This window comes from Panthera pardus, unplaced genomic scaffold (genome assembly GCF_024362965.1).
Source record: "Panthera pardus isolate Hobbes unplaced genomic scaffold, ASM2436296v1 HiC_scaffold_24, whole genome shotgun sequence".
Lineage (NCBI taxonomy): Eukaryota > Metazoa > Chordata > Mammalia > Carnivora > Felidae > Panthera > Panthera pardus.
Genome location: NW_026526810.1, coordinates 104,534,899 through 104,558,858, shown reverse-complemented (window position 1 = coordinate 104,558,858; position 23,960 = coordinate 104,534,899). Strand labels below are relative to the sequence as shown.

General features: G+C 36.6%; 1 protein-coding gene across 15 annotated transcripts in view; it reads right to left on the bottom strand.

The window, feature by feature from the left end:
- Nucleotides 1–23,413, bottom strand: part of GPHN (gephyrin) — a 609,447-nt gene extending 586,034 nt beyond the window's left edge. For 14 of the 15 annotated variants that reach the window (XM_019451514.2, XM_019451516.2, XM_019451519.2 and 11 more), the window contains exon 1: nt 23,235–23,413. In XM_019451514.2, coding sequence (XP_019307059.1) covers nt 23,235–23,298 — 64 coding nt within the window. In that variant the 5' untranslated portion in view covers nt 23,299–23,413. Of the gene's footprint in view, nt 1–13,819; nt 13,843–23,234 lie in introns of those variants that run through there. The other variant, XM_053889509.1, reaches the window with a different exon arrangement.
- Between the last annotated feature and the right edge of the window lie 547 nt (nt 23,414–23,960).

Genomic DNA, 23,960 nt, shown 5'->3' with positions numbered 1-23,960 from the left:
TCCTAAGTACCTGACAGTACTCTTATAGAGAAGTAAACATCTCTGCCCCATTGACTTTGGCTATTGATTTGCTTTGGCCAATGACATATAAACAAACATCCAACCAGAAGTTTCAAGAGCCACTGTGTATTTCGGCCAGATTTCTTTCTTTTTTTCCCTGTTATAAGAACAGCATGTCCCAAATAGAAGTTGTTCTCCAGCCTGGATCTCAGAATCATAAGACACATGGAGCAAGAGCAAAGCACCGCCAGCCTTAGCTAACACGTAGCAAGAGCAAAACATAAACCTTTGCTGTTGTAAGCCAATGAAATACTGAAGTATTGTAATCTGTTATGCAGCCTAACTCAGCAAAAGTTAATACAGCATGTATTACTTTTATAACCAGAAAAAAATACAGTTCACTGCTTCAATCTTTAAAGACATCAGTTACTGTGATATCTCAAAAGCAAAAAATGAATGAAATCCTTTTTTTTTTTTTAATTTTTTTTTTTTAACGTTTATTTATTTTTGAGACAGAGAGAGACAGAGCATGAAAGGGGGAGGGTCAGAGAGAGGGAGTCACAGAATCTGAAACAGGCTCCAGGTTCTGAGCTGTTAGCACAGAGCCCGACGCGGGGCTCAAACTCACGGACTGTGAGATCATGACCTGAGCCGAAGTCAGCCGCTTAACCGACTGAGCCACCGAGGTGCCCCATGAAATCCTATTTTTTTTTTTAATTTTTTTTTAACGTTTATTTATTTTTGAGACAGAGAGAGACAGAACATGAAAGGGGGAGGGTCAGAGAGAGGGAGACACAGAATCTGAAACAGGCTCCAGGCTCTGAGCTGTCAGCACAGAGCCCGACACGGGGCTCGAACTCACGGACCGTGAGATCATGACCTGAGCTGAAGTTGGCCGCTTAACCAACTGAGCCACCCAGGTGCCCCATGAAATCCTACTCTTAAGATATCAGAGAGCTTATGAAGTAAGAAGTAGATAAACTAAAATTCCAAAAGAGAAGAGCCCTTGTTAGCTGAGTTGACAATCACCTGCTATTTCTTTCCCAGGAGCATTTAAACATTCTGGGCACTGACTGAGAATGGAGATTGATCCAGGCAGAAGGACTGGTAAAAACAGAAAGCAGCAGAGCTTTTTAGAGTGGTGGACTAAAAATTAGAAAGTGCCAAATGCAAGGCTAAAAGGGATATTTGCTGAGTTCTATGGTGATGCAGGACGCTGGGAGAATGAGCTAGAATGGCAGAGTGAAATCTCCCTCAGTCTCATGGTACTTAGCAAAAAACCTGCTAGAAAAGGGAAATAACCATAAGCAGGTTTTCAATATTTGCCTGAATTTGAAGCAGTGTGAAGCAAGAGATCAAAAGTCCAACCTCAAAACTTCCAAAGAACAGACTTGAATCTCCTGTAATCTTCTAGATGGTAAAGAAACAACCTGACAGTTTCTCAGTCAAAAACCTAGTAGCTCAAGATTGGTAAAAGAGACATGACTAACTAAATCTTACTAAAACTGCAATCCAGACTGACCCTAATTAAATTTAGTTCAATTCTTAATTAAACTGTAGTGTCAGCACCACAGCCAATTGGCTCAACAGTTGAAAAGGAAAACCATCTCTGAGAATGCAAGCTGGTACAGCCACTCTGGAAAACAGTATGGAGGTTCCTCAAAAAACTAAAAATAGAACTAGCCTACAACCCAGCAATTGCACTACTAGACATTTATCCACGGGATACAGGCGTGCTATTTCGAAGGGACACATGCACCCCCATGTTTATAGCAGCACTATCAACAATAGCCAAAGTATGGAAAGAGCCCAAATGTCCATTGATGGATGAATGGATGAAGATGTGGTGTGTATGTATACACACACACACACACACACACACGCACACATATACATACAACGGAATATTACTCGGCAATCAAAAAGAATGAAATCTTGCCATTTGCAACTACGTAGATGGAACTGGAGGATATTATGTGAGTGAAATGAGTCAGTCAGAGAAAGACAAAAATCATATGCTTTCACTCATATGAGGACTTTAAGAGACAAAACAGATGAACATAAGGGAAGGGAAACAAAAATAATATAAAAACAGGGCGAGGGACAAAACAGAAGAGACTCAAATATGGAGAACAAACTGAGGGTTACTGGAGGGGTTGTGGGAGAGGGGATGGGCTAAATGGGGCACTAAGGAATCTACTCCTGAAATCATTGTTGAACTATATGCTAATTTGGATGAAAATTTTAAAAAATAAAAAATGAAAAAAAAAAAAGAAAAGGAAAGGAAAACCATCTCTGGAGGAAGAGATTTTTTTCAGCCTCTATCTAGTTAAATTATATATTGCTTACTATACAACTTTAAAAAAATGAACATCTATTCATATAACTACTCTACTTTTCATTATTATTCATAGTATATTTTTTCCTTCCTTAACAACATATGTGAAGAGACAAGAAAATATGACCTGTAATCAAGACAAAAAGCAGAAAACAGAAGCAGTCAGAAATGATGCAGGTAGTGGGATAAGCAAAGACTTCAAGCAATTATTAATATGTTCATAAACAGAGAAAAAAGTAGACAAAATATATAAAAGTATGAAGACAGTCAACAAAAAAAATGGAAATCTATTAAAAAAAGAATCATACAGACTTCTTAGAATTGAAAAAATAAGATAAATTAACTTAAATTCACTGGATGGATTTAATATTTGTCTGGGCACAGCAAACGAGAGAACTAGTAAGCTTAAAAAACAAGTTAGTAGATGGGGCGCCTGGGTGGCTCAATCAGTTAGGCATCTGACTCTTGATATTGGCTCAGGTCATGATCTCACAGTTCATAGGATTAATTCCTGCATCAGGCTCTGTGCTAACAGTGCAGAGTCTGCTTGGGATTCTCTTTACCTCTCTCTGCCCCTCTCCTGCATTCTCTCTCTCTCTCTCTCTCAAAATAAATAAATATCCTTAAAAAACAAAACAAAAAAAAAAAACAGTAGAAATACCTAACTCATAGAAAGAAAAGAATAGGCAGAACAGACATATGACATCTAATGATGACAAAACATCTAACAAGTTGAGGAGAGAGGAGAGAGATTAGGGTGGAAACAACACTTAAAATATTTATTTATTTGAAATTTTTCCTGCAAAAGATGAATGCAAATAAAATCATGCTTAGACACTACACAAACTGTTATAAACTACAAAAAAAAAAAAATTTGTTAAAGCAGTCAAAAAATGCACATTACTTTTAAAGGAGCAACAATAAGACTGATGGCTGACTTTCAACAAAAATTATGGTAGCCAGAAAAGGAATATTTGTAGTGTTGAAAGAATAAAAGATACCAACCTAGAATTCAGCATGAGGAAAATTTTTCTTCAAAAAGTCAAAATAGAGACATTCACAGACGAAAGCTAAGAAAATCTGCATTTAGCAGATCAGCACTAGATGAAATATTAAAGGAATTTCTTCAGGGAAAAGGGAAATTATCCCAGATGGTAGCAAAGAACTCCAAAAGTAAATGAAGGGCACTAGAAAGGGGATATATGTGGATAAATACAAAAGAACACTGATTGTTTAAAAAATGTCTATGTGGTTTATAACACACGTTGAAGTAAAACATATAAACAAACAGCAGAGAAGGAGTAAATGAAATTAAACTGTGTTAAGTTTTCCATTGTTCAATAAGTGGTAAAAGTACAGATACTAATAAAATATTAAAATCTCTATGATAACTAAAAAATTATAATTATGGAAACTCTAAACAAAAAGCTAATAAAAATGAAATTTAGAAAACTTGGCAAATCAAAAAATAGAAAAATTTTAAAGAATAAAAAAAAGAAAGAATATGAGATAGAAAAGAACAAGAAAAATGATAGATTTCTATCCAACTATTATTAGTAATTACATTAAATGTAAACAGAATAAACATTCCAGTTAAAACACAGATTGTCAAACTGGATTAAACAAACATGACTGAATAGTATGCTATTTCCAAAAGACACTTAAATATAAGTGTCTGAAATATAAGATAGGTTGAAATAAAAGGAAGGAAAAAAGTAAACCACAGAATTACTGATGAAAAGACTGAGTGACTATGTTAATAGAAGTTCAAAGTAGACCTCAAAGCAAGAAATACTACTAGAGATAAAGAAGGACATTTCATAATGACATAATGGTTCAACCATAAATTGTAACAATTCTAACTTTTTATATACCTAATAAGAGTTCCAGAATATATAAAGGAAAAGCTGAAAAAAACTGAAAGGAAAAGAGATACGATCATAGTTGGTGATTTTAAGATTCTTTCGTCGTACTGATAAAAACAGGGAAAAAAAGTCTTTAAAAGATTTGAAGAACTCAGTTAACACTAACATCAACAACTCAATTAACACTAACATCAACAAACTTCAGAATAAACATTCTTTCCTAGTACAGATGAAATATACCAATCTAACACAAACTCCTTCAGAGGATTGAAAAAGGAGACAAAAAGAACACTTCCCAATAGTTTTTATGAGGTCAGCAAATCTTCATATCAAAACCTGACAAAAATTTTACAAGAAAGGAAAATATAGGCTAATATTTCTTATCAATAGATGTAAAAATCCTAAAGTATTAACAAATTGAATCCAATTATACATCATGACAAAGTTGGATTTATTCTAGGAGTAACAGGATAGTTTAACACTGAAATCAATCAGTGTAATTCATCATATTATATACTTAAAAACATAAACCAGATTATCTCAATAAAAGCAGAAAACCATTTGATAAAACTTACAGCCATTAATGATTCAGAGAACTAGAAATGCATGGGAACTTCTTTAATCTGATAAAGATACCTACAAAAACCTACAGCCAACAAAATAATTGATATTGAAATACTAAATATTTTCTCCCCTAAGTTTAGGAATAAAACTATCACTATTTCTATTACCATTGTTCTGAAAGTCTTGGCCACTGCAATAAGGAACAAAGAAAAAAATGTACAAAGACTGGAAAGGAGTAAGTAATATCATTACTCCCAGATGATATTGCTGCATAGAAAATACAAAAAAAAAATCTACACACTATGAAATATTAAAGTGATTAGGAAGGTTATGGTTTACAGATGAAAATACAGCAAATCAGTGGTATTTATGTATTAATATGAAACAATTGGAAAATGAAATTTAAATAAACTATATCATTTACAACAGCATCTTTGAAACATCAAATATCTAGCCATAAACCAAGGATGTATGAGACATCTAAACTGAATACCAAAGGGGTACCTGGATGGCTCAGTCGGTTAAGCTCGGCTCAGGTCATGATCTCATGATTCTTGAGTTCAAGCCCCACATTGAGCTCTGGGCTGACAGCTTGGAGACTGGTGCCTGCTTTGGATTCTGTGTCTCCTTCTCTCTCTGCCCCTACCCCTCCCACACTCTCTCTCTCTCTCTCTCTCTCAAAAAAAAAAAAAAAATAGATTAAAAAAATAAAATAGAATTATCTGAATATCATAAAACACTGCTGAGAGAACTTAAAGATCCAAGTAAATAGAGGGTCACCTGGGTGGCTCAGTCAGTTAAGCGTCCAACTTCGGCTCAGGTCATGATCTCACACTTCGTGAGTTCGAGTCCTGCGTTGGGCTCTGTGCTGACAGCTCAGAGCCTGGAGCCTTCTTTGGATTCTGTGTCTCCCTCTCTCTCTGCCCCTCCCCAGCTCATGCTCTGTCTCTCCAAAATAAATAAACATTTTTTTAAAAATTATCCAAGTAAACAGATAGATATCCATCCATGTTTACAGGTTTATAGAAGATTCTATACTGTTAAAGATGCCAATTCTGTCCAAATTGATGTACAGCTTCGATGCAATCCCAAATGTAATACCAATCGATTTTTGTATTGTAATGATTCTAGATGCATATGTATTTAGTATTAGTATATGAAGTATAGCTCCCCTCAAAAGGAAAAACACTGAAGGAGAAAAAAAATTGGAAAACCTATACCACCAGGTATCAAGACTCAGTATAAATTCCTAGTAACTAAGACAGGATAATACTGGTGTGAGGATACACAAACAGACCAGTGGAACACAATATACACTCTAGAAACAGAGCCATCTGATTTATATCAAAGGTACCCTACAATCGAGTAGGAGCAAATGGATATCCATAGGCTGTTAAAAAAAAAAAAAAAAAGCTATTGATTTCTACCTTGCCTCATTCATACAAATTAATCTGAAATGCACCAAAAAAGTTCAAGTATAGGGGAAAGCAATAAAGCTTCTAGAAGAAAATTCTGGAGAATATGTTCATCATCTTATAGTAAGCAAAGATATCTTATACATGCACACACACACACAAAAAAACCCACTACACATAAATTTTAATAAATGAAACTTCATTAATACTAAGAGTTTTATTTATTAAAAGACACTATTAAGAGAATGAAAAGACTAGCCACAGACTGGAAGGAGATATTTGCCACATATATGTCCAAAATACTTACATTCAGAATTATAAAGAATTCCTACAAATCTGTAAGACAGCCCTATTAAAAAATGTATTTAAAATATTAAATATTTAATATATCTCAATATATTAAAAGGTGCTCAACATCATTACTCATCTGGGAAATGTAAATCAGAAGCCACTATACACTGACCAGGACAGCTAAAAGTAAAAAGATTGACAACACCAAATTTTGACAAGAATGCAGAACACTGAAACTATCTTCCTTTGCTGGTGGGGATAGAAAATGGTAAAACTTTTTTGGGAAATGACAACCCAGCAATTCTACACCTATGAGGCAATTTACTCATCAAAAGACATACAAAATCATATTCATAATAGCTTTATTAACAATAGTCAAAACTAGCAATAATTCAAATGTCTATTAACAGAAGAATAATGATCCATTCATTCAATGGAATACTACATAGCAATAAAATGAACAACTGCTACACACAACATGGATGAATATCATAGACATAATGATGAGTGACAGAAGTCATTCTATTTATACAAAGTTCAAGAATAGGCAAAAGTAATCCCTGAGGACAAGAATCAGAATAGTGATTACTTGGGCGTGGCATGGGAAATGGATATTGACTAGGAAAAGGCATGAAGGAAGATTCTGGAGTGCTGGAAATGCTCCATATCTTGATCTTGGGTGGTACTTACAAGAGTCTATATACATGAAAAATTCATCATGCTGTGCAATTAACATTTGTGCATTTTACTGTATGCATGTTATATCTCACATTTTAAAAATGTTACAGCAGGAAATTCAAATGGGTGTATACTGGGGTAAATCATCTTACTACAAAGGATACACTGTATAATGTTTTTAATACCCAAGACTACGAGTAAGGTGCCCTGGGTTTTAGCCCCATACTTTATCATGTAACCCTAAATAAGTCATTTAACTGGGTCTTAGTTTCTTTACCTAGTAGAATGGGTTTGCCCAGATAATCCTTAAAGTTCTGTATCTAAAAATCTGAGTCTTTGAGATAAACTACTTAATTAAAAAATCTAATTCTTGGGGCGCCTGGGTGGCTTGGTCGGTTGAGCGTCCGACTTCGGCTCAGGTCACAATCTCGCGGTCCGTGAGTTCGAGCCCCGTGTCCAGCTCTGTGCTGACAGCTCAGAGCCTGGAGCCTGTTTCAGATTCTGTGTCTCCCTCTCTCTCTGCCCCTCCCCTGTTCATGCTCTGTCTCTCTCTGTCTCAAAAATAAATAAATGTTAAAAAAAAAATTAAAAAAAAAATCTAATTCTTAAACTTCAAACTACCACACAGTCACCTAAGGCCTGAATGTAGCAAAACCAAGTTAGCTCTTGTAATTCTAATTAAGGAAGGTTAAATCAGATAAGTCATGCAGCTGTTCATACTGAATTTCCTATACCTATATTTAAGTTCATCTACTTTAGCCAAGACATTCTAGTGCCACCCCTTCAGCAGCCAAAAAAACCTGACAGCCAGATTAACTTTCCTTGCTTTTCCCAGGATGGGTTATTCATTCTTCCAGGCCCCACTCAAACACTACCTTCTCTAAAATACCATCCCTCCTCCATATGCTAACCTGGATGCAAATTATAAAAAATAAATTATAGAAATAAAAATAAAATAAAATAAAATAAAATAAAAAATAAAAATAAAATAATAAAATAAAAAATAAAATAAAATAAAATAAAATAAAATAAAATAAAATAAAATAAAATACCATCCCTCCTACAGCCATTCAGTCTAAATTCATTGTTCCTTCCTCTGTGCACCCACAGTATGTTGCTTATACTTCTATTATGGCTCTTCACTCTGTCTTATACTTACTTGTTTTTTAATGTTTATTTATTTTCGAGAGAGAGAGTGCAAGCAAGGGAGGGGTAGAAGGAGAGGGAGACACAGAATCCAAAGCCAGCTCCATGCTCTGAGCTGTTAGTGCAGAGCCTGACACGGGGCTTGAACTCAGGGACCACGAGATCACGACCTGAGCTGAAGTCGGACACTTAACTGAATGAGCCAACCAGGTATCCCTTACAGTTAACTTGCTTTCATGTATGTAAGTAGACCCTTTCCAAAGGAAAAATATACTCACTTAGCCAGCTAGATCAGCCAAATCAATCCTGGAAATCAATGAGTAACAGCACAGTAAGATAACTTTCATATTTGATTCTATATTAACAGTGGCAAAGTGAGATAGTATATACTAAATGCTGCTGTCCCCTACTCAAAGCAGTAAGAGATTATTATGAATATTCAAGATACTGAACTAATCCCAGTCCTTACTTTAGTCTACTCTCCAAAAAATGAAATATCTGTAGGCAGACAGCTGAAGAAAGGAGTAAGTTAGTCCTGCAGTGGGGAAACAAATTATTTATGAAATTATTTTATCTTAATAAACAGATGGTTAGGGAAGAAATAAGTAAACTATTTTAGGATTACATATTCAGCATCATTTTTCTGTTAACTGACCCTGCTCCTGTCCACATGGTTGGTACAGCATAACCTCTATCCTTTGATCACAAATGACTGGTCCAGGACAAAGTTCTTCCTCAAAAATTTTAGAAACACAACTGTGAAAATAAAGTCAGTCCTTCTCTGGATGGCTGAAATGGGAAGATATAAATAATATAGAAACTGTTGATGGCACTGTTTTTTCCATTGTGAAAAAGGCAAATCTGTGGTGAAACAAAATAAAACTTACAGAACAAAGCAAAAATGAAAAACAGTCCTGAGGACCTTCAAACCCTAGATCCAATATTCCTAAGGCTTCATCCCATACTTAGGTTTTATGAGATTAGACACCCCATTATTCTTATAACAAATTTCCTCTTTACTAAAGCTAGTTCAATTTGAACAATTCTGCGATAGACAGTTACTTTGACGACCCCCAACTAACCACTCTTCCTAGTATTCCTAGTCTCTTCCCACGGTGACTCTGGGCTAGTGCTGTGACCAATAAAAAATGGTGAAAATGAAGCTGTGCCAGTTTCAGGCCTATTCCTTAATTGGGCTGGCAGCTTCTGCTTCCTCCCTCTCATAATGCTTGCTCTTGGAATGCTTCTTGGAACCCAGCCATCACACCATGAGGCTAATGAATCAGCCATGTGGATAAATCCACATGTAGGAGAACCAAGGCCCTGGACAACAGTCCCATTTAAGCCTCCAGACGACTGCAGCTATACCAGAACCCCAACTAATGCCACCTACAGCAGAACCACTGAGTTAACTTGTAGAAATGTGAGAGGCATTAAACTGTAGTTTTAAGCCACTAAGTTTTGTGATGGTTTATAAATGCAAATTTTAACTAACATAAAAGTTCAATTCACATACAAGTAATTTGGAATTATACTTTTCTAACACAGACTATGTCTTGGAGCATGGTTTAGCAAACTATGGCTCTTGTGCCAACTCTGGCCCACAATCCATTTTTATAAATAAAGTTTTATTGGAATACAGTTGTGCTCATGCATTTACATATTGTTTATGACTACTTTCATGCTACAAAGGCAGACCTGAATAGCTGTGACAGAAATCATATAGTCCAGAAAGCCCAAAATATTTACTATCTGGCCTTTTACAGAAAAAGTTTGGTAAATTCTATCATACAGTACTTGGCAAGTGTTTTTAATATATAAATGACTTAAAATGTAAACCTACTTTACAACTAACTCCTCATACTCAAAGGATGGATGACACTATAAATATTTAGTGGTTTTAGCCTCACATAATGTGAAGCAAATCACATGCTTGCCACATGCTGAATGTTTGTGTCCTCCGAAAATTCATTATGTTAAAATCAGTGGGATGATGTTTGAAGGTGAGACCTTTGGGAGGTGATGGGGTCATAAGGATGGAATTAGTGCCCTTAAAAAAGAGACCCAGGGACTTCCCCTCCCACTTTTGCCATGTGAGAAGACAAAGAGAAGATAGCTGTCTATCAACCAGGAAGTGGACCCTCATTGGACATCAGATCAGCTGCTGGTACCTTGATCTAAGATTTGCCAGCCTCTAGAAACATGAAAAATAAATTTCTGTTGTTTATAAGCCACCCAGTCTATGGTACTTTATTAGAGCAACCCAAAAGGACTAAGACAATATTGAACTGGTCTGTATTGTTTGTTAACAAGTCAGACTACAGTCAGACTAATATATTAATCATGGGCAGGAAAACAACAGAGTAATAAAATCAGATCCATAATTATTTTGCTTATCAGTTCCTACTATGCGGGTAGGGGATCTCCATTTCAAGTTTCTCATATATTAGATATGACCCACTTCTGAATTGCATTAAAAATCAGAAAAGCATGAATGTTTCACCACAATGTATAGTTGACAGGGTTTTTTTCCACCTAATAATACTTCACAGACCGATCTGCACAATGCTGTAAATTCTACAGATTTTCTTTTGGCATCTGATATTTCATAAGCATTTCCCCCTTTTTATACATAATATTCCTTTGCCTTATACCCCAACTAATTGTTACTTCAATCCAAGCACAATCAGGCCCAAGTCTTGGCTCCTTATCCCTGGGGCTTACTCTTTTCCTCATCTACCAATTAAAAATCTCTCTTCTACAAATCAACAATCATCTATGTAGTTTTATTTTACTATTGCTTTACCACCCTGTATTACTGCATCATTTGTATAATATTTAAAACTTTTCTACTTTCTTTACTATAGAATAGAACTCCATTAAATTACCCACATAGGTAGAGGCAGTTTTCTCCACAGATCTTAATAAGACTTAAAGAATATCAGAAACAGTTTCCCATCTATACTTTACTTTAAATGTATATATCAAAAATCTCAAATTGTCATTAGTTATTACACTACAAATACCATCTTCTTACCCTAACAGCCCAAAATTTAAGATAGAAAATAAGAATTTAGATCAAGACAACCCCAGTATAATAATAATCTTTAATGCTGCTCCTAAAAGAAGATAATATGAAATAGTGGAAAAACAGCATGAAGATAAACCATGACTAGATCAGTTATCTAAAAGATGTATTAGTGGGGTAGCAGACTGGCTCAGTCAGTAGAGCATGCAACTCTTAATCTCAGGGTCATGAGTCAAGCCTCACATCACACAAAGCGCTTACTTAAAAATAATAATAAAATAATAATAATAATAGCAGTTATATTTATGGATTTCCATTACCATGTTTATAAAGGTAATTACATTCAAAGTTATTACAATAAACAAACATTTAATGAGTACTTATTATGTGGGCACGTTCATTAAATGTTTACAGTTATCTCACTTATCACAACAACCCTCTAGGGAGGGCATTGGTATTACTCCCCATTTTTCAGATGAGAAAACCATAGCTTAGAAAAGTTAAGTAACTCTAAAAATTTAACTTCATTTAATTTAGGTATAAACCCAGGTGGTCTAATCCAGAACCCACTATTCCAAGTATCTGTGTGATCCTAAAACAATAGTGTTCATTAGAATTATAGGTCTTATTTTTACAACAGCTTTATTTTAAATATGTAAGCGAAATATTTACAACTTTTTGCAGGGGAGGAGTACTAATCTTGGCTTTCCAGATCTTGATATATATCTGTTAATTAAAGAAGAAAAATGTAATACTTCAATACATCCAAATCACACAAATCATGTTAATTCTTCTAAGCTTGACAGTTATTACACTTACATGTATGTAATGTTTATTCCAAATCTTAAGCACTTTGTGATTTGAACTCTGTAGCATGTGATATTGAAGGAAATAAATTGCACATATTATGCAGTGGAAGTAACAGACATTTATTTCCATTTATATTTGGTATGAATGTCAGTGTCGATGTCTAGCAATTTTTCCTATTTGAAGTAAGGAAGGCATTTCAGATCAATAATTGTGCTGTCAGTAACAGATTGTACATAACATGAATACAAGCAATAATAGAATGGTAAATATGAGGCATGTTCTGAGTTTGAGATTAATAAGATTTTAGAGCTGAAGGAGATTTTAGAGAGCATCTCTTCAACTTCACACTTCACAGATAATGATACCAAACTCCCACTGGAAAAATCCGAAACAATTTGATCCAATGTTCTCTCTCATGTAATAATAATAACAAAACAAGATTGCTCTTTCTAGTTTTCGCTATCACAGATTTTCTGAATAATATATTCAGTCAATATTTTAATACAAAAAAAAAGAAATGGGAATTGGTAAGCAATTGAATATGTGTGTGTGTGTGTGTGTGTGTGTGTGTGTGTGTGTGTGTATATATACACACGTATATATACATACATATATATATATATATACACAAATCCAAACTAAAAGAATCTTCATGGTGGAGATTATTATAGGTAACCACTATTTCTACAGCAAAAAGCTAAAAGAATAAATATAAGGGTCTTACACGGACTTCCAGAAGACCATTTATAGGGGGAAAAAAACACAATTTCCCAAAGAAGTATTGAATTCTGGTGTGCCTTGAGAAAGTGTTCCATTCTCAAAAAGTTTTAGAAACACTAAAGTTCAACAGGATCCACAACCATAATATCACTCATGTCTTTAATATGCTAATATGCTTTAATATACTATGAATCTCCAAAAAAAGGGATGTTATACAGCACTTTTTTTCAAATTTATTTGAAAATAAAAACCTCTTGGGGCGCCTGGGCGGCTCAGTCAGTTGAGCGTCAGACTTCGGCTCAGTTCATGATCTCGTAGTTCGTAAGTTCAAGCCCCGCGTCGGGCTCTGTGCTGACAGCCCAGAGCCTGGAACCTGCTTCAGATTCTGTGTCTCCCTCTCTCTCTGCCCATTCCCCACTCCTATCTGTCTCTCTCTGTCTCTCAAAAATGAATAAACATTAAAAAAAATTAAAAAAAAAAAAAAAGAAAAGAAAAACCTCTTCACACCATACCTATTGTAATATCTCCCAGAGAAGTGTTGCTAGAACAAAATTTAGAAAACACTGGGAGAGATTGTTCATAGGAAAAAAAGACTAAAGACCCATAACTGATCATAAGTGTAAAATAAAGTAACGTAAAAAGGCTGTTGTAAAAACCAGTAAAATCTTACTATTACACGTATATTACTATTCTAAAATGTCATTACATAAGCATTCTTAAACACAGCATGAAGAAGTGGAAGTCAGTCATAGTTAACTGACAAATCAATTAGCCACTATTGATATTAAGGGGTCCTGAGTTTAGCCCACTAATTCTCACAACTTAACTTGCTCCAGTTTGAATTTATAACTATCTGCCAGAGAACCCTTTTCATGGAAGAAGCAGGAGAAAGAGGAAAAGGAGAAAGCAGGAGAAAAAGGAAAAGATGTAATAGACTATATTCTTAGGGAAAAAAAGTACTCACTCTCCTAGTCATAATGATTGGTTCAAAGAAGGACAAAGGAGCAACTTGCATCATACTCAGGAAAACAAAGCACTGAAATGAAGAGTAAGAGTTCATGATTATATTAATTCCCTGATCACACTGCTTGAAATCCTAAAATCAATTCTTCCTCTATACTCCTACATAGCTACGTAAATTAGTAACTTCCCATTTTCACTTAATTTTGAGCTAGGTACCTGTCATTTGCAGTAAAAGGGTACTAATCCACATATGTAATTCAAGAAAGAGATCTCAAAAGAACCAGTTAAGTAACAAAAAAGATCATACCAAATGAAGAGGAGAATATTAATTATAATTAGTACATTATTTTTGGAAGGCAAGTTTCTAATTTCTATCAAAATTTTAAAATTCATATACCAATGACCCAAAAAGTCTAGAGTAATTAATCTCACATTTAAAAAAACTCACAAATATGCAATGATAAATGTACAATGTTACTGTCTACAACATTTGTCACAGTGAAAAATTAGAAATCTCAAGGTTCATCAATTGAGGATTGATGATTAAATACAGAATAACCTATGAGTGATGATTAAATACAGCATAAAAAGAAAAATTTATATCTATATGAACTAATTGTTACATGCCAAGAAGTATAATGTGTTAAGAGCTTACACTCTAGGAAGAGACTACATGGGTTTGACTTGCAGCTTGGCCTTTAAATTTTGCCCATCAAAATAATTTGAGCAAATTACTTAATCTTTCTCTGCTATAATTTCCTCAACTGTAAAACAGTGATACTATTATGAGGATTAAATTAATAGGCTCTATGACAGGCTCTAAAAAGCATTTTACATTTGGTAAGCTCTCAAAAAAGTTAACTATTATTATTTTCACTAATATGAAAACATGTCCAAGACATGCTGGAAAGGGTGGTAGGTGCAGAATACTATGTATGAGCAAAGATCACAAATTCAAATGACAGAGCTAGGTAAAGAATATAAATAGGTTCAGTGGGAATTGAGAGAAACTGGAGAACACATGCTCTATTTCCAGGGGACAACCACTTAACCAATTATTGTCATATGAAAAAGAGGTTGCCATGTTGCTGAATCTTAAAAAGTTAAAAATATGGGTTTATATGAAATATATTTTTAAAATATTAGAAACACACTTTTTTTGTAAAAACACAGCCGGGGCCTAATGAATCATGTGTATTGGTCAGTTATGGCCATTGGTCTGTCAATTTGCAAACTCTGATGTAATAAGCATATGCTTGTATACAGAAGAACAAAAATAAAAATCTTTTTCTTATTTTTAAATGTTTATTTTTGAGAGCGAGTGAGTGGGGGAGGGGCAGAGAGGGGGAGACAGAGGATCTGAAGCAGGCTCTGCACTGACAGTAGAGATTCCCATGGGGGGCTTGAACTCATGAACCATGAGATCATGACCTGAGCTGAAGTCAGATGCTTAACCAACTGAGCCACTCAGGCACCCCAAAATTAAAAATCTTAAAAATGATTAACACTAGAGAGAAAGAGACTGGGAAAGTAGAGTGGTAGGGCTTAATTTTACACTTTACCTTTCTGAACTGTTACATATTTTACAATAACACAAACATACTCCATAAGTTTTTAAAATTCATTAACAACATGCTAAGTATTCAGAAGCTATCCCATTTGCAACTAAATTCAAATGTAACTACTATCATGGAGACATCAATGCTATCATAGCATAATTTTTTAAATTTGCATTAGGATCAAAATTCACTATTGACTCTTAAGTGGAAGGGAGGAAAGGTGATCACATTTTTAATGTTTCATCCTTTTTGTGTCTGAAAATAGTATTTACCCTATTCAATTTCTTGTGTCCAAGATATCCAAAAGTTCTTAACCTGAATTAGACTTTAAAGATCATTAATTCTAAGTATACTTTTTTCTTACTGTTTGTAAAAAAAAAAAAAAAAAAAAAAAGAACTTAACAGTACATTTCCACTTAGCACTCAAGCTGGTCTCTTCCTTTCATGAGTTTCTGCATTTTTATTAACATTTTCAGCATCAGGCAGACACAATTAGCCGTGATCCTGAAATGTCAAAGTACAAAGAAATATGTAAATTTCTTTTAGTCTTATAGTAATAACCATTCCTTCTCTAATGCCCTCAACCCAAAAGTGAAAACAATCATTCTTTAGACCTGCAAGTCTAAATGGATATGCTACCATATTTAATTTTTAGCAAGGTAGTTTGTGTGCTTCCCAAGGGTATAGATTAGAAACTAGAAGGTGAAGGGCAACTTATAAAGGCCATAAGGATTAAATAACATGCGCCAAATGCTTAGAACAAATTGAACATGTTTATACCATGTATATAGGCCTGATAATTGTTAGCTATAATTACTTAAACCTGATTGAACAAAAATAAATTATGTTCAACATCTTCTGTTAGAAAGTAGGAAATATGTAATGGTTTAAAAATTTGTGTCACAGATGGCTTTACACGAAAAGTTTTGATGTTTATACTTAAGTAATCTACATCAAAAAGAAAATATAGAAGCACTTTATTCCTTGAAATGCAACATAAATGAAGCATGAATTTGTCAATATCCAAGTTGACTAAATAGCGTGTTCCTATTAATGCTAAAATAGAAGCTCCAAAAGGACTAGGACTGTATTTGTCTCATTCACTATTGTATCCCTCACTTTAGCACAGACCCTAGCACATAGATGTTGAATACTGAATACATTATTTCCTTTGTTCGTCACATTAACTCTATTAAGTAAGCACAATTACCCCCACTCAAAGCTAAGGAAACAGAGGTAAAATGCAGTTAAGTGTCTTGAAAGTCATAGAAGACGTAGAACTTTTGATTCCTATTTTATGCTATTTTGACCATCAGAACTGACCTTCAAAATAACATTTTCAGAATTTCTTCAACCTATAAATTTTTCGTTTTTTAAGATGACATTTTTAAAAATTACTATAAAATTACTCTAAAGTAATCCTCATAAGACTTGCCCATCAACTAAGAAGCAACTAAGATATCAAACCTGATAGTATAAAAATGTTTCAAATACACATTATTAATATCATCCTCTTACTAGCAATATATAGAAAAATACTAAACCCCTGAACCGTCTTCTTACTAGTAACAGTGAAGTTCTGGTTAACCTAAGTGTTTTTGGGTAGCTGCTTCCTAAGCCACTATATAAATGTCACACCACCCAATTTTTTTATTATACATCTCCTACGCCATTACTTCATTAGTAGGTGCTACAACAAAAGGACACAAAAGACGTAAAGCACACAATCTTCTGTTTTAAGAACTTTAAAACCTACTTTGACTAAGATGTTTATACATGAAGACATTACCAAACTGCATCAAAGCAACATATGATGAGAAAAGGAAGATTATTAAATATACACTCCAAGTTAGACATATATGGTAGGCATTTTCACATACATTATCTCAGTTCTTACAACTCTGTGAAATAAGTATTGCCATCCTCATTTTGGAGAGGGAAACTGAAATTCAGAGAGATTAAATGACTTCCCAAAATAAAGACCAAATCTGGGTCTGAAATCTAAGTTTGTTTGACTCTAAAGTACTTTTGTCTTTTTTTAAAACTATACCTTGTAGCCTCCCACATATACATGATTACAGGGTATAGACAACATTTATAAATACTGCAGGAAAACAAAGACATCATTGTAGAGAATAATTTCTAGGATTTTGTTGAGGAAGTAATGCTTGAGCTAAGTCTGAAATTAAGTATAAGACTGAAACTACTGATAACAGAGGATTATCAATGTCACAAAAATTTTTCAATGTTTATTTACTTTGAGAGAGACAGAGCATGAGAGGGGGAGAGGCAGAGAGAGAGGAAGAGAGAGAAAACCAAGCAGGCTCCACACTATCAGCAGAGTCCTACAACGTGGGGCTCAATCTCACGAGTCATGAGATTGATCATGACATGTGGCAGAAATCAAGAGTCTGAAGTTCAACCGAGCCACCCAGGTGCCCCAACACAAAAATTTCCAAATGAAAAAAAATCTAAATATTTTTCCTTCAGTTTATACTGACAGGACTTAACCTCTAAAATTTTATCTTTTCTTCTGTTTCTTATTCTCTTGCATTTTTCTAACCCCTCCCATCATGATTTTCATTATGGAGACAAAAAATATTAACTAAGTCTGATATCCAATATTTCTCTTTCCAGTTGTTCAAGATGCTAAAGTATAGAAACATTGCCATGAGAGTTTAAAGTGATCTTAGAGAATGACTCCTTCTGGTTAGTGGTAAGAAAAGCTAAGAGTTAAGTAATATTACAAAACTTTACTGGCCAATCTAGCATCAGAAAGCCAGTCTTCTAGTGTTCTTCCCATGACCCAGTGCTCCTTAAATTTTTGGTGTCAAAGGACCAATAACAGAGAAGATTGATGAGGTCTGGAGCTATAAAATGGGTTGACTTGAAATTTCTTTGAAGTTTCTAATTTTATCTTAACAATTCATGTGAATTCTACATTCTGTTCCTAATTTACACATACTTAAAGCGGTTTAAATTATACATTGTCAAGTAAAATTGATACTAAGACTTAGTAAGACTAAAATTGATTCTAAGACTTAGAATCCTTAAAGAGTATCCCTTGACACAATATCATGTACCCAATATGAAAAGCAGGACACAAATTGTATAATGCCCCTTTTTACCACATCTCATTTCCTTGCCCCCTTATTTTTCAAATTAGGAATTTTTTTTAAAGCATATAGTAAGTTTAATTCCATTCTTTCAAAATGCATACTTACTGGAAAAACTGTAAAAATAACTGGATTGTTTAATTATAAAATTTAAGAAAGTTTAATTAAAATTAATATATTGAACACAAATTCACTTATGAATTCATTGAACAACCTGGATAGAACTTCTACATGAAGATACTTCATTAGACTTTTGCTTTTGGGGTGGTTGCTCAAAAATTAAACAAGACTGCATGCTATCCATACTAACTACAGTCCCAAATACTTTTGAGCAGGTTAAATAATCTTTTCTTCTTCTGTGGTATTTATCTTCTCTGCCCAGATGTGAAGGAAAAAAATCTCTTGTGGTTTCATTGCTTCTTTTTTAGGATCTTTTTTTTAACAGCTCAAATTCCAAATATGTTTCCTTGTTCTTCAATCCTATTTACAGGAGGAAAGTATAAGTTTTGTCTATTTTACTGAGTGTTTCACAAAGTACTTTATTCACCTTAAATACGAATGTATCACCAGTAAGAATAAAATTAAACTCTTATTCATTGTTTCTTCCCCAGCAACATACTGCTGATTCTCCACACCTCAGTTAATGTCAAATAGTCATACACGATTTTAATATACTCTTAATATATAACAACATAGGTACTGCTAGCTTATAAGGTTGTTAGCCAGTGATGATAGTATATTCGTTAGAAATTAATGATTTCCTACTTTAGCTAAACATTTAATTCTCTAATACGTTGATTTCAACCAAAAATTCGTGGAAGAATGACCTAGTTTGAGGAATAGGATTCTTTTTAACAATGGTCATACAGATCAATATTGGTATGTTTGCCTGAACACAAAATTCCATTCGGTAGAATTTAAGTTTAGTTTGCAATACTAATTTGCCTAGTTAATGACAACACCGATTCTCAAAACAAAGATATATAAACATCAATAAATAAGCTTTACAGAAAATATACAAGGATAAACTTGAGGAATGAAATAAATGCTTCAACAATTCTAGACTTACATGATTATAATCTCCTCGGTTTAGAATCTGTTAAATATTTTGAATGACTTTATTTATGAATGACTAAAATACTGCCTATATGTAATATATTTGGTGTTCTACTTTACAAGTAGTTTTTAATCTCTATTATCTAGTCTTATATTTGTTCTAATATCTTCAACTGATTACAGATCTCTATTCTCATTCTCTATATTATATAAATGCATGCATTCATTAGTTTCCTGATGTTTCTGTGAAGCTTTAACAGAGAACTAGTGTGCTCCCTGGATAAAGAGTTTATTTAGAAATAGAAAAAAGTAGGTGAAAAGTGACACATTAATATATAATGAGTTTGCTATAAACCTAAAATGTTTCCGTGATAACCAATTTTTATGTACCTAAATGTTCCCATTTTCCTGATAATAATCAGCATAACTAAAATAGCCATGTCACACTAATTATTATAATCTAATTTTCAAGTCCAAAATGATTCAAGACCATTAAGCAAAAAGAAATGCCTCTGCTAAATATTTTCCTACCACAGTTTCAAAATTCTAATATTTGATGAGAATTTCAACAGACTGCATACTACATCTATTTGCAAAATTCATAGCCAAGATGAAGACTAAAAAAAATACAAAGGATGAGAAGTTTCAAAGTATACATATGATTTTAACAGATAATAAAAAAATGTCACAATGAAAGTCAATTAAAGACTTGAGAAATGACAACACAATTTCACCAAAATACAAACACATTGTAAAATGTGTGCATAGATAGACAATACTTTCAATCACCTCTTTAAAATAGATAAAATACTTAACATCATTATCATGAAGCATGTAGAAGATATTTTCTAAAACAAGCTCTCCGCCTTTAAGAGAGCCACAAATTATAACTCATAAAAATCACAGTTTTAAGTGTGGCCTCTTAATTCAATTTTTCTTAAGTATGAAGTCATAGTACTAAGTTCAATAAAGAAAACTTTTACACAGTAAAACTGCAAAACTTTAAGTTATATAAGACACAAAATCACACAACATAGGTTCATTTTTGTAGGGTTTTTTCTTGCACAAAATCACATGGAATATCAAGACCACAAATTTTAAGCTGTCTGTAATAAAAATCCTCTATTTGCAGACTGAGAACTTGTGTTCTTTCCTCTGATTCTTCTGTTTCCAGGCTCTGTCGAAGTTGAGTATAACTTTTCAAGTAAAAACATAAGTTATTTCTGACTTCACATGTCCATTTTATCATCACATACTATTGTCCTCCATTACCATTTCTTCCAATTCTGAAACTTCTTTTTCGTTCCTTCAGCTATATCCTTATTCTTGACCCTAGACTTTTCCCCCTAAACTACTGTACCTCATTTTCATGAGACAGCTTCTCCAGATTACTGTTAATTCCACTGCCAAAGTTTTCTCCTTGACATCTTGCCTGTGCCACCTACCTATTCCACCTAAGCTTTTCAAGGTCTTTGCATTTCATTTTTATTCTGCTCAAGAACCTCATCCTCACAATATATTCATTTATAAGGTTGCCACTGACTTTCAACTCCCCTTTGAAATGCCAGTTTCTTCTTACCTTTAGTAAATGAACCAAATTCTCCCTTCAGATAGTCACATGTGCTCCTAATTCATCTGGGAATGGAATTCCTTTTACATTTAGCCCTCAAACACACCGTAATTTATTTAAATAGTAGCACAATAATTACATACATTGTTTCTTTAGTTGTTTCCATACCAATATTATCCCTATTGTACTGTAGGGATAGAGATAAGGGCTGTTATCTTTCAAAGCATTCTGTACACCTATCTACTGTGTCACTTTACCCAGGTAAGAAGATTCACTAAATAAAACTATTAGGGAAAGCTTAAATTAACAACAACAAAAAAATACGTTGTTTTTTTTTTTTTAAACGCTATGGTTTAACTTGAAAACAGCTTTGACCTTTCGTTTCCATGGACAGCTGAAATACTTTGGATTCTATTAAGCTTCACTCTTACTACTCTATCATTTTTCAAAACCGGCTGGACTGTAAAGAGCAAGTTGAAGGCTGATAGAGGCTGTACATTTTTACACCCGTGATTAGATTCTTTGAAAATCAGCAGTGTCAACTCTAAGAATTCTGATACAACTGAATCTTCACACAAGGCAACAGTTTCAGCACCAAAAGAAGAGAACAGCGCATCATCTGCTTTGGCGGGGGGGTCCCTTCCCCGCAACTGGCTTACACTAGTTTCTCTATCCCAGGGGCTTTCCATTAGGAGAATTCAACCAACCAGCATTAACATCTGGAAAGAATACCACGGCAAGGCAACCCTTTTACTTAAAAGAGAGGAAGGGGTGCCACGGATATCTCCTTTTCATAAAACTCAGCAGCCAAATAAGCTTACCACTCAATATCTACCGACAGAGATTTTTTTTTTCTACCTAATAAAAGCAAGTCTCATTCAATTTAGTCCCTTCTCGAGCACCGTCTCAACCTGTCAGAATTTGACAAGAGAAAAAAATAAATAAATAAGAAGTGAGGGGCGGGGGACTAGGGAGACACAAGGATTCCCGTCTACATCTCTTCTTTTTCCAAAATCACAGCAAGTGTGCCTTGGATTTCCTTCACTCCAAACTAAGCCCTCAGATTCCAAATATAGTTCTTTAACCCCCACTTCGCCACTGAATTACACACAAACCTTGCCAATTACAGAACCACAGCAGAACCCCCAACAAATTGGCTTGCTATTCATCTCGGAAGTCATGCCCTGCAGCAACTGCCTACCGCCGAACTGAGGGATATTACCCAAATACAACGCAACGGAATCAGACATGCAGAGCACACACAGCTTCTGCGAGGGAGGGAAACGAGACCCAGGAAAAGTGCGCTGCTCACAAGCCTTGGGACCAACCGGAGAGGGGGGTTCCCAGAAAGGAGGGGGACAGAGAAGCCCAAGTCGGGGAATCCTACCCTCTCAAATAAAAAGCCCCGGCCGCAGGGTGCAGCCCGTCCCTCTAAGAAAACCAAGAGGCGGGCAGAGAGAGGGCCCTTTGCTGGGGAAGGCGGAATGCAGACACTTTCCGAGGTCTGGGTGCAAGCGATCCCCCACCTCTCGGGACAGACAAGGGGTGTCCCACGGGTGGTTGAGGGGATGCCCGACTGGCGACGGGTAGCCTGAGGCAGAGCAGAGTTTCGCCTGATATTCCCCAGTGTGGTGTCCGGCCGGTGCCCGGGGCAAGCACAGCTACAGCAGCGCGGGGCCGCCAGCGGAGGGGGGAGGGGAGGGAGGGGGTGGAAACGGGAATCCCCCCTCTCTAAGACGAGCACTGGCGGAGGAAGCGCGCCGGCCAGTCAGAGCGGCGTGCTTCAGGCTGCGGAGCCGGGATCCCGCCGCCTGCACCGGCAGCAAGGAGCCCCGCAGCGCCCGCCGCACCAGCCCCTCAGTCCCCGGGGGCCGGGGACTTCGGCTGCGAAGGCACTGGGGCCTGATGTCCCACGGGCCGGCCCCAGTTCCTGGGGGGCCCGCGGGAACACCCCAACCTCCGGCGGCTCTCAGCGGTTGTAAAACGCGCCCCCCCCGTCCCCCTCCTCAGTCTTCCCTCCTCCCGAGGCCGCAGAGAAGAGTCACCACAGACGAGAAGCCTGAGACTAGTCGGGGACAGCGGCCGCGACGGCCCCGGACCTCCTCCCCCGGTTACCTGTGAGGACTCCGACACGGATTTGATGGTCGTGGTTAGTGAGGATCATTCCCTCGGTCGCCATGTTTCCCAGCGCAGTCACCGCACTGACAGGAGCCGGGAGAAGCCGGAGCCCGGAGCGCGCGGGCCGGGAGCGCGCTCGCCTCGGAGAGCGCGAGAGCGAGAGCGCCCGGGGAGCTCGCGGCGACCGGGCAAGGAGGGGGAGGCGGCCGGGCGCTCCGCGGCCTGCGCGGGGGAGAGGCCCGGCCGGGAGTGCGCGAGTCCGCGGTGGGGGGGGCGGAGTCAGAGCGCGCGACTCCGCGTCCAGGTCGGAGGAGGCTAGCTGCGGTAGAGGGGTCGGGGGGCGGGCCGCAGGGGGAGAGCGCGCGGAGGCGTCCGACGAGGCCGCTGAGACCCAGACCGCTCTGCGGAGAGCGAGCCCGAGACCGGCTAGATAGCAGGAGAGTGAAGGGAAAGGAGTGCACACGCTCGGAGGGTTGCGGGGGCGGACTCGGGGACAGGGGCGGAGCTACTCCGCGAGGCGTGGAACTCGTGGAGAGTGAGGGGAGGTGTGAGAGCTCGGGTTGCAGAGTACTGGGAGCGGGAAGGAGGCGGCCCAGCCCGAGAAGGACGGAGGAACGCTCCTGGGCGCGCGAGTAGCGGCGGATTGGCTGGAGAACGCGGAGCGGGTGCGCGCGGGACGCGAACGCCGCCTCAGCCGAGCCCCAGACAGAAGCAATCCCCTGC